The sequence below is a fragment of the Elgaria multicarinata genome, chromosome 7, assembly GCF_023053635.1.
Source record: "Elgaria multicarinata webbii isolate HBS135686 ecotype San Diego chromosome 7, rElgMul1.1.pri, whole genome shotgun sequence".
Lineage (NCBI taxonomy): Eukaryota > Metazoa > Chordata > Lepidosauria > Squamata > Anguidae > Elgaria > Elgaria multicarinata.
In genome coordinates, this window is record NC_086177.1 from 103721691 (window position 1) to 103733694 (window position 12004).

A 12004-nucleotide genomic window follows, 5' to 3' on the forward strand; every position below is an offset into this window, starting at 1 on the left:
CAACAGAACACATCAGCCTTGACATCACCTTAGCACCCCCCCCCCCCCACACACACAAAAACCAGGCAGGGTGCAAAGCACCAAAGGTAACACAAGGACCATGTTTAGAAAAAAATGACCAAATGTTCTAGACTTGCCTGGCTTAAATAGTTGACTAGCAGACTAAGCAGTTCATTCTATGCTTCCATACATTCTCATGTGAAATTGATGAATGTATATTTGGTTTGCATAGCAATTACCGCAGTAATTAGAAAGATGTGGGGCACTAAATGCCCATTTATTTTTCAATATTTAACATCGCATAAGGGATAATGAGCTATGGTAAAACTAAATCGCCATGACTTCTAACATGAGCAATTCGATTTTTTAAGCAGATGGCCTCACTTTAAAAAAACAAGGAAAGACATTTGAAGTCATTATGCTGGCTCTTATTTACTGCTTAGAGGGTCAGCCCCATCTGTTTGAGACAACCAGATTTGTCCTGTTGCACAGAGACTTCTCTGCAACCAGAAAGATCTGGGATCCTTGTAGAACCAGCCTATAACTGAAAGGGACCACAGCACAACAGATTCCAGGGCCACTTCAAAAAAGTACAAGAGAATTCAACAAGAACCAAGACTGGCGGAGTTCATCAGGAGTTAAACCTTTTCAGGCAGGCTTGGGATATTGTTGTGCAATGGGGAAACAGTTTAAACCTACACTGAAAATCTTAGATCAGACTTCTCCGACCTGTTGTCCTCAACACGTTTGGGAGCTGAAGTCCAACATGAATGAGGAGCATGGGCAAAAGTCGGGAGTGATGGGAGACATCTGGAAGGTCCCAGGTTAATGAAGCCTGCCCTAAGTGACTCCACTGTAGGTGAACAACTTTACTCACCCAAACTGCTTTAGAATTCCAGGCAGCATTTCGGCCAGTTGATCCATGGAAGGGTACATGTACCTACAAAAATAATGATGGAAGAGGGACAATTTAGCTGAGCTTTGGTTTTGGACACCACACCTAAACAGGAAATACAAGAGACAGAACTCATCTAATTGCCACTGGAGGAGAATGAACTATGCTCATGCATCCAGAATGTGACGGTAACTTACAAGGTAATACTTCTTCAGAAGCAAAAAAAAATCATCATGAGCCAACAGTTAAATATGGCTGCAAGAAAGGCAAATACTATTTTGGGCAGCATTAATAGAAGTATAGCTTCCAAATCACGTGAGCTACTGGTTCCTCTCTATTCGGCCCTGGTTAGGCCTCATCTAGAGTATTGCGTCCAGTTCTGGGCTCCACAATTCAAGAAGGACGCAGACAAGCTGGAGCGTGTTCAGAGGAGGGCAACCAGGATGATCAGGGGTCTGGAAACAAAGCCCTATGAAGAGAGACTGAAAGAACTCAGCATGTTTAGCCTGGAGAAGAGAAGATTGAGGGGAGACATGATAGCCCTCTTCAAATACTTAAAAGGTTGTCACACAGAGGAGGGCCAGGATCTCTTCTCGATCCTCCCAGAGTGCAGGACATGGAATAACGGGCTCAAGTTAAAGGAAGCCAGATTCCAGCTGGACATCAGGAAAAACTTCCTGACAGTTAGAGCAGTACGGCAATGGAATCAGTTGCCTGGTGAGGTTGTGGCCTCAAGAGGCAGCTGGACAAGCATCTGTCAGGGATGCTTTAGGGTGGATTCCTGCATTGAGCAGGGGGTTGGACTCGATGGCCTTGTAAGCCCCTTCCAACTCTGCTATTCTATGATTCTATGATCAGGAAAAGGTAGCTCAATTCATTTATCATATGAATCATTTCCAGTTTTTCAAAGTGAGGCTCACCTGCAGCAAAGGTGCAAAGTTGTTTTGGCCCCAAAGGATGCATGTGATGCTGGCTCAGGGGATACACACCTGAGCATGAACACCTGCACATGTGTCCAATAGAGATTTCTCCAAAATCCACAATGGATTTAATAAGGCAGCGGTCCTGATTAAGATATTGCACTTTCATTGCTGCTAGCAGCGACAGAGACAGAGTAATCTGTTTGGTGAACTCTGGGAAATGGAGATCTCTAGGAGACAGAGCGGAAAGTACGGGCAGGGGGGAATTTGGCGGCAGTAGTGGGGTCAGGGCATCCTTGGGAGACTGCAGTAAAGGCCTTGGAGTGGGGAGGGGCTGCAGGTTGTACATCCCTGATCTATAGAAATAGTTACATGCCATATTATGAAAGAGTGGGACAAGACTTGATACCAGAGAATTGCCATCATGAATTGCACTGCATACAAGAGAACAAGAAGAACAAAACACTACACAATCACAGAACTATAGCAAGCACAGAAGTAGTAACGTTTCCAGACAGATGTATTTCACAAGCTAAGTAGACATGCATATTTGTTGCCAAGTAGTGGGTAAAGCAACCCCCAAAATGCACATTATTCTAAACTGGAGGTTTAAAGTGCCCGCCACGAAAGGTCTTTAACATAGCTCAAAAGATCCCACAATGTTTCAGGTAGCAACGTTCACCAAGGAACATGCCCTTCACAGAAGAAAAATATAAAAAGATAGCTCTTTGCAATGGGAAAAGATGCCAGTCCTTTGGTCTTCTAGTCCTAGACCTATTTCACGATGTCAGGCTTCAATAAAGTAGTGAAGGCACATAATGATTATCTCTAAGCAAGATTTTTGAACCTCTACGTTCTTCAAGGTTACCTGTCTAAGGCAGGGTGTAAAGCTTCAGGGGCCTGCAAGCTGAACTCTGCATTCAAGCTAAATTTGTCCTGCTTGCCCCTCTGTATCTGTTTGGCCAGGTTTTTTGCCAACATCGCAAATTTCAGAGGTCCAGTGCCAGGGGACCTCAGGGGGCGCGGGTTGCCCACCCCTGGCCTAAATGTACCTCTCATCTTTAGAGTTCAGGTGAGTGACTATTGGGGACAGGGACTTCTCTGTAGAAGGCCTTTTTTTTAATGGAGACCTCAAATATACCCTCCCCAAATATGCATGGTGCTGACTTTGGGGGCTTTTCGGTACTACGTGAAAACAGTTTTATTTTCATGGGCTATTCATGGTAGACTGCGTTTGCTCTTTTAAACTGGGGCTCATACTTTGTGTTTCAGCTTTTATTTTTGTTGTAATCCACCTCGAACACCTGGGGAAGGGGTCGGGGGGGGAAACTAGAAAAGCATGGATATTTTAAATAAAGTGTGCAAGAGCTGGGAGGGACTGTGGAAACAAAGAGTGTTGAGAAGTATGTCAGTGAGAATAAAGGAGAATTATTTTAAAATTTTGTGGAGGTGGTACCTAACCCCGATTAGATTGAATAAGATAAATGAGCAATATTCAGCAAATTGTTGGAGAGTTTGTGGGGAAATAGGAACGTATTTACATATGTGGTGGGAATGCAAATATGTACAAAGATTATGGAAGATGGTGTTTTTAGAAATTGAAGAAATAGTGGGAATGAAAATAGAACAAACACCAAAGATTGCATTACTGTCACTATTTAAAGATTTAAAATGTGGAAAAGAAATTAAAGAGCTGATATCGAGTTTGCTGACTGCAGCACGATTGATGGTAGCTAGGAACTGGAAGATTCAAGGGGAATATTTTACTGAAGAATGGTATAAAGAAGTATGGGATATAGCTATTAATGATAAATTGACTTGTAATATTAAGTGGAGAAAAGGCATAACTAAAATAAATGAGTTTGAAGGAATCTGGAAACAGTTCCTAATATTTGTGTTTACTAAGGGAAGTGGGAAACCGCCAGCAGAAGAAACGATAAGATTTTGGAATCAGGAATAGATCCCGAGGTGGAGGGTGCACTTTTATGTTAAGAATGATTATGCTGTGGTATGATATTTTATAGTTAATATCTATTCAACATATATGTATTCAACATTTATTTAGCATGTATGTAGTAGTTGTTTGTTGTTGTTGTTTTTATTATTGTAATGTTGTATGTATAATTAATGTAGAAAAAAATTAAAAAAAATTAAATAAAGTGTGCAGAACAAGCTTACCCAGCTGGAAAAGACGCTGCTCCATCTTGCTGCCCTGGGGCATCCACATGGCAAACGGCAAAATGCTGCGTGATCTCTTGCATGTCTTCAAAATTGAAGAGGGGGTTGAAGCAAGTTTTGTCTTTAGAGGAGAAGAGCAGAGGACAAGGGAGGAAAGGTACAGACATTAATGCCCGTGTGCATTTGAAATAGGAATACTCAAATTACAACAAGAATGTGTCCATGGGACGGTATCTGAAAGAGCTCTTTTAAGATTTTACTTCGGAGGAAGAATGAATATGGCCCTCACTCCTCGATACCATGTAACTTCATCAGAACAGACTCTGAACAGAATTCACCAAGACAAGTCAGTACTAAAAAAAGGAGTCAAGTTTGCCTGATGGGCACTAACTAAACAGGCCTTTCAGAAGAAACTTTACCATGGGGTACTGCTTGAGCTCTGTATTTTTGCAGCCCACCAACTAAGACAAGCTTTTCATACATTTTTTACCTCAGTTTATTTCAGTCACTACCCCCAATTTCATCACAAAACATTTAGGACAGATAAGCCTATTACACAGCAGCAAACACTCTACTTCCTGGCAATGATGGGAGTTGCAGTCCGGCACACCTGGAGGGCACCAGGTTGGGTAAGGTGAGTCTACAGGACCACTCTAGTTACTAAACGGGATGACTCAAATTTTGACAGACTGAGCTGTTATCAGTGGAACACGGAGACTCGGAAGGTAGCGGGCTCACCTCAGTTAGAGGTATTTAAGCAGAGGATGGATGGCCACCATCATGTATGCTGTCGTAATGGATTTCCCACACTGGCCAAGAGTTGGGCTAGAATCACCTTCAAGGAACTTCCCAACTCTACAGCCTTTGAGAGAATTCATAATTTTGGGGAAACTCCAGGGCTGTCCCTATCATTAGGCATTGTGAGGCAGCTGCTTCAGGCGGCAGATGCTAGGAGGTGGCAGCAAGGTGTTGGAGGAAAAAGCTGTGTGCCACACAGCTTGCCTTACGGTGGAGGGATACTGTCCCTTTGCCAGTGTTGGAGAAAGAATCAATTGTCAGTTCAGTCATCTTTTGTACATGGAATGGAAGGGGGCACCAACATGTCTTGGGCTAGCACTGGACAGCCCCAAGAATGTTTTTCTATGAACCTTGTGCAAAGCACTGGATCTTAGAAATCATGGCTGAAGAGAGATGGGAATAGCCTGAATGGGCACATTTCGGAAGCACAAACCGGCATTTCCTGGCCATGAGTTTGTCTGTTTTAAAAAGTCAGACACCCCACCCCCTCACCGCTTATATATGTTTTCCTCCCATCCATCTCACCCAGAGAGGGGAGAAAGAGCTACAGGAGAAAAAAAGGATGGTGATGGGGAATTTAAGCAGACAAATCTACTTCATATTTATTGGACATCAATTTGACATAAAGATTCAGGAGCTCCGATTTCTGATGAGACACAGGCTCTGACACATTCTGCTTGGTTGTACACATGGGCCCTCATTTAAAAGGCAGCTTTAGATTATTTGCTATCATGCAGTCACACTGATCAGTATGGACAAGAGGAAATTAACCTAGAATTAACACACAATGGAAATAATGAGAACTTGGTGTGGGATTCCTAGAAGTGCCTGCTTCTCTGACATATTTGCCGCTATCAACTCATGTTTACTCTCTAACACCTAGGAAAGTTCTGCCCATCACAAACTAGAACTGGAATCAGTTGCCTGGTGAGGTTGTGGCCTCTCCCACACTAGAGGCCTTCAAGAGGCAGCTGGACAACCATCTGTCAGGGATGTTTTAGGGTGGCTTCCTGCATTGAGCAGGGGGTTGGACTCGATGGCCTTGTAGGCTCCTTCCAACTCTGCTATTCTATGATTCTATAATTCTACCCAATGGCTTGCTTATATTAACACATCATCTTATTCAATGTTTCACTTGCTCTAGATCACGCAGCAGAAGACAAAGCAGCTAAGGTTGAGCAAAGCAATTCTTTGAAGCACACTCATTATGAATAGGGACAAGACACATCCCACTTGAACCAACTCACGAACACACTTACGATTCAGTCCAATATCATGGTACGTTAGAATGGCAGGCCTATTTAATCGGGGGGTTCCACACATGGTGACATGGACAAGTCCATGTACTGTCTCAACATCTTGTTCCTGCAAGAGAGAAGATTGTGGATTAAGCACACCACTCAGACGCCAACAAAAAGTTCTCACATCCAACAAAGGGTGATCTGAATTCCTTAACCACAGGTAACTCTAAGCAAAGCTGTGTTGGATAATGGTAAATCTACACAAGCACAACTACAGTTATGTCCATCAGTAACGCCTTGATTTTCCAACAACTGGCTACCAATTTGGTAGCGGTGAAATATTCTTTAACATAAGCAGGAAAATTTTGTTCACATTTCAAATCCCTATAATTCACTGCACACATATTCTTGACACATATTCTTGACCAGTCCCTATGCTTTTATCATGTTCGCCCCTTTCTGTCAAAGGCTGATCTTACCACCGCAGTCCAGGCCCTGGTTCTTTCCAGACTGGACTATTGCAACCTGTTGTATGCAGGGCTTCCCTTGAAGCAAATCCAACACCTACAGGCTGTACAAAATGCAGCAGCCAGGTTGGTCAAGTGGCTCCCAAAATGGTCTTCTATCACTTTGGTGCTTCAAGAGCTCCATTGGCTGCCGGTGGCTGCTAGGGTGCGCTAGGGTGTGAACCGCCCAGAGAGCTTCGGCTATTGGGCGGTATAAAAATGTAATAAATAAATAAATAAATAAATAAATAAATAAAATACAAGGTCTTGTTGACCATGTATAAAGCCCTGCATTGCTTGGGTCCTGGATCCCTGAGCACTCGCCTCTCTCCTGGGTCTCACCATTGGCAGACTCGCTCTCGGGAGCAGGGTGCCCTGATGGTCCCCCGGTTACAAATTGGAATGTGCCGGGGCCAGGGCTTTTTCAGTGGCTGCCCCCCCGGTTATGGAACAATGTGCCACTGGAGATTAGACAGGCTCCCACTCTCAATTGCTTCAAACGCCTTTGTAAGGCGTTTCTATTTTCACAAGAGTCTGGGGAGGGGGTGGTTTAAATTGGGTTGAGGGCTTTTAATGGTTTGAGGGTGAGGGTTTTAATGGAATTGTCTCAATGTGGTTGAGGGTTTTAATGGAATTGTTTTATATGTTATTGTAAAGCGCCTCGATGCCAGAAATGGTGAGGCGGCACTATAAAAATGCTTTAAATAAATAAATAAAATAAATTATTCTGGAAGCATGATGGAATTACGATTTTGCTTCTTTGAATTCAGGCCCAGGTCAGAAAGCACATGATATAGCTGCTTTGCTCAAGGTAAGTGAGTCTGCATCTGATCAGTGCCTAGATGGAAGACCATCTGGGAATGCTAAGTACAGCACCCTGCACTTTCTGGCAGAAAGGAGATTAGAAATATACATTTTAAAGCACATATACATTTTTAAAGCACACAAAGAGCTTTGACTAGGGGGCAGTAATAAGTTAAATAAAGAAATATAAATATTTGCACATTAAGTATGTCTGCCTCAGGAGTTGTAGGAGACTAGATTATAGTAGTAGACTAGATTATAGAATTCTAGTATCTACAAAAAATTAGCAGCAAGGATTTTGTTTCATGTCTATTCCTGGAACCAATAATAGTTTTTTTAAACTATTTGTCTGAAATTATTAGCTACAAATTAAGAAAGATTATGCCTGCATTATAGACTGCTACTCTCTTGAGGCAATATTATATCAAAATATGTGAAAGGACGGATCCATCCATAGAAGAAATACCATCCCTGAAATAAGGACTGCCACTTTCTAGTCATCTATTGGCTCCTGTTTCTGGAATTAATATAAGCACTGATGTGTAGAGGGGTCACAGCAACTGACATTATAGCATTTAGAAATTTTATTTTTTTATGAAAAACAACAACACAGAATTATGCTTGGTCTACAACATTCTCCTACGTGCAGTGAGAAAGCAAGTGTCCATTATACAATTGGTTGATAGTCAAAGCCATCAGTATTAAGCACTCTGGAAGGCTCACAAAAATATGTCCTGCACTACACAATGTCCTGCACAGAAATCTGAAAAATGGGTACACAAAGTTTGTTCCAGGTCACATAGTTCAGGAATACACCCCCACTGTATCCAGCATTCAAAACCACCAAGAGAATTAACCTGCAAGAAAAGGAGGGTTCGTCTAATTCCAGATTTTAAGCACACGAAAGGTACTTCAGTAAAATGGCATTTAACCCCAGAACCAGCCTTTAAGCACCTCCAGTGCTAAACTGGAAGTGAATTACAACTAAATATTTCAAATTTTGTTTCCCCTTTCCTTGCTGAAAGTACTTACGGCATTATGTAATAAATAGGCAGTATCTTCCACATCCAGCACCATTTTTAGACAGTGCAGTTTGATGTTAATCTCAAGGAGTCCACAGAGGAAAATAAGGATCAGATTTTACTTGGGCTCGGTGGTAAGCTGGGTTATATAGCCAAGCTGTTGCTCTACCTAAGCTCACGACTCCCATAATGCCTCACTAGAAAAAAAACCACAACTTAATACAAACTAGTTCAGAAGGGACGTCATTCGGATTTAAGACAGGTTTGACTGCAAGAGCCCAAAATACACAGCTCAGACACATCAGCTGTGGGGGGCAGGGAAGCGAGGAGACAGTATGGGGTTTCATTGTCTGGAACGGCCCATAACGTGGAGCTGCATACTCACGTGCGGTCTTTTGGACAGAGCTGCAAAAATACCTTTCCTAACAGCCTTCTGTTTGTCAATGCAACCCAGTTTCATGATAGTCCTGACTGGGGTAGTGTTAGATATTGCTGTTTATCCCAAAAACGGTTTGAAATATTTGTAAAACTTTTTGCTTTATTTCATTAGCAAAACCAAACCATTTTAATCTCCACGTATTCCTCCACAATTATGGGGTCAGTTATCCTGTGCTGTCTTGTTCTCTCTCCCCTCCCTACATCTGCTTTTCAACTTTTTAAATTTACATTCAACTTACCAAGCTATCAGGGGTCTGATTTACTCCTACTGAAATGAATAGGAAAGAAAGTGAAACTATCAAACACCTAAGCTAATCGATTTCAATTTTATCACCAGCAGCGTCACAAAATAAAGGGGGAAATAACGTCGCCCTTTTCTGTGTCATAAATACATTTTTGTGTGTGATTATATACAATTTTGAGAGCACTAAAAAAAGCTTTTGGGGGGAGGCATGTTGGATTCCCCCCCCCAATATATTCCAGTGTGTACGAAGAAAATTATAATAAAAAAAACCCTGCACCGTAAGAGTCAATTTTATCATAGAGGGTTAATTCTGCTTTGGGCTGACTTTATTTCGATACAGAAACTAACAGTCTCACAGGGCAAACTTGCAAAACCATTTCATTAGTTGTATTACTTTTCAGGAAGGACCCCCTATTAGGCAACTGGGGTACATTGGACAACTTCCATGATTTACTATGAGCCCAGTATTTCACTTACACATTAGGTTTCTGATTTACTTTCTCTTCCATTTACTCTTCCAGGGCTTCCTTACAGGCCAAGAAGGACTAATTGGTGGGTTGTATCTTTTCCCTAATCACATGTTGCATGTTTGTAAAACAAATTGATAATCTGTTCAGTGCACACTGCTCTCTGTATGTGCCACATGAAACTGAAATAGGGCAACAAACCTTTCTTTAGAGGATCTCAAAAATTTGATGGAAAACTGGATTCTTGGGATTCAGTGCTGACATTATTAATATTGTGGGGTTCAATGGACCCCAACAGTTTGAGTTAGACTACATTATTAGAATAGATTAGGATATACAATGTTAAACTGGAGTAATTTTGAAATCAATCATTTTTATTTCCATGTTAGGATATTAAAGGAGTTCACTGCATCCCAATAGCAGATTGATACTGGGTGCTTCCAGATGAGGCTTTTATCATGCAGTTGTCCTGCCTCATTCATTGAATTTTACAGAGCGTGTGGGTGTTCAGATGACAACATCTTCAACTTATAGCCCTCCTGCATTTTCCTACTTCTTCCATCATTTTTTCTTGACCAAGAAAATCCGCTGAGAAAAATAGCTCCATTGACGGGTAGCACCAGTAGCCCTCCATCTGGAAGAACCAAGTGTCAAAAAATGGTGCAGGATGGTTAAAAAATATATATATCCAATAGTGGTATAGTGCTCTAGCGATTGAGAGAAGTGTGCATAGGTGGCATGATGGAATAGCCAAAAGAAAATGGCATGGGCTTTTGGGAAGAGGAATGCAATATAGAAATGATCCAATCCTTGCAGCAAGATCAGATTATTAATAGTTGCATCTCACTCTAAGCCCTAAGGATAAGCCAGGCCAGTCAGGGAAAGAGAACCTTTACTAGGATATATTGTAGGCTTTCAAACAGAGACACAAGACACACACAGCAAGCTGCATGGGAACTGCTTCTCTGTGGTGGTGCTAACTAACGGCAATTTATAAGCATCTTTGTGCATATTTCTGCTACCACATGCATTTTTGCATAATATACACATTTTTTGCAAGTCATTTTCCAATCTTGAACATTATTTTCTCTAACATACACACATTTTGATACTCATTTTTGATTGAAAAATCCCATGCAAAATTTGGGAAAGTGGCGCATTTCAAAGGAGTTTCAGATCACACAGTGGTTCGAAAGCCCGAAATTGGGTGAGTTTGCATAAAAATGTGAAGGGAGCGAATTTCTCCTCCCATGCATGCTACTGTGGTGCTACCAGGGTGGATTTGATTTAAATCATTTTGATTTAAATCACGATTTAAATCATTACTCAGAAAGACTCAATTTAATCATGTGACACCCCCCCCCCCCCCAAAAAAGGGCACCCTTCCTCGCTATATTTTACACAACTCAGAGTTACCAAAGACTCATTCTTGCCGGTATAATCTTAATATTTACCAGATGAAGTTCATTTTTAGAATAGCAACTTTTTAGATTAGTTTTACAGTGATAACAAAAATAAATAAATACTGATTTGGTTATACTATTAGAATCACATCATAGATAGATAATTGTGAAATTATTGCAAGGTGAACTATCTCCAGTTTGATAGGTTAATCATTCATATTTGGACAACTTTTCTGCTGTACTTTATTGGAAGGAGAAAACTAATCCTGCAGAAACCTCTGGAAGAGCATGACATTGTGAATGGATTAATGGAATTCATTTACCAAAAAAATTAAACAGCTTCATAATTAAAAACGAATTCTTATTTCATGATGAATAACCTTTGGATTATAATTGCATCTTAAATAGAAAACTATCATTAGATAGATTTTTCCTCAAAAAGTTTTTTTTTTTAAAAAAAAAAATCCGATTTAAATGAAAAAAATCCGATTTAAATTTTTTTAAAAATCATTTTTTAAAAAATATTTTTATCCACCTTGGGTGCTACCCATCCCACAGTAAACACAACAGCACGGAGGGGTGCCAGACAGCCAGGAAGGACTCAAACAACTGAATCAAGACGTGCCTATGGGGCGTTGTCAAGCTGCTCCTGCAAAACAGCCATGTCATGAGAAGTAACCCATAGATGGTTAGCAGACCTTGTATAATGTAATCAACATTGTTGTGGTATAAACCGGCTCTTTGTTTGCCTCAGCTGCAGGCATCAACATCGCTTGAGTTTCTGGATTTTGTGGCAGAAAACATAGCCACTGCCACAGCTGTAAGATTCCAGCTGCTGCCTTCCTCCTAATCAGCTCCATTCTTCTTGATTATGCATTTCAGGATCCTGTCACCGGATGATTAATTGGAATGAACACTTCCTCGTGCAAGAGTTTACTAGCAAGGGGGAAGGCAAGACAGCACCGAGGACACAGCGAAATCAAAACCAGCCTCACAATGACAGAGCGCCCCAATTCTCATCTCTTAACTGACCTAAGACGTCTGCTGGTGCGACTTCAAGAAGAATTTCCCTCCTAAAGATGTGGCAC

At 41.3% G+C, this 12004-nt stretch overlaps 1 protein-coding gene across 3 annotated transcripts in view; it reads right to left on the minus strand.

Annotated features, from left to right (window-relative positions):
* NDRG1 (N-myc downstream regulated 1) overlaps positions 1-12004 on the minus strand; it is a 113198-nt gene that overhangs the window by 20247 nt on the left and 80947 nt on the right. For all 3 annotated transcript variants that reach the window (XM_063131160.1, XM_063131158.1, XM_063131159.1), the window contains exons 4-6: positions 6051-6156; positions 3994-4114; positions 878-940 (exon numbers count right to left, since the gene is read on the minus strand). In XM_063131160.1, the coding sequence (XP_062987230.1) occupies positions 878-940; positions 3994-4114; positions 6051-6156 (290 nt within the window). The remainder of the gene's footprint in view (positions 1-877; positions 941-3993; positions 4115-6050; positions 6157-12004) is intronic.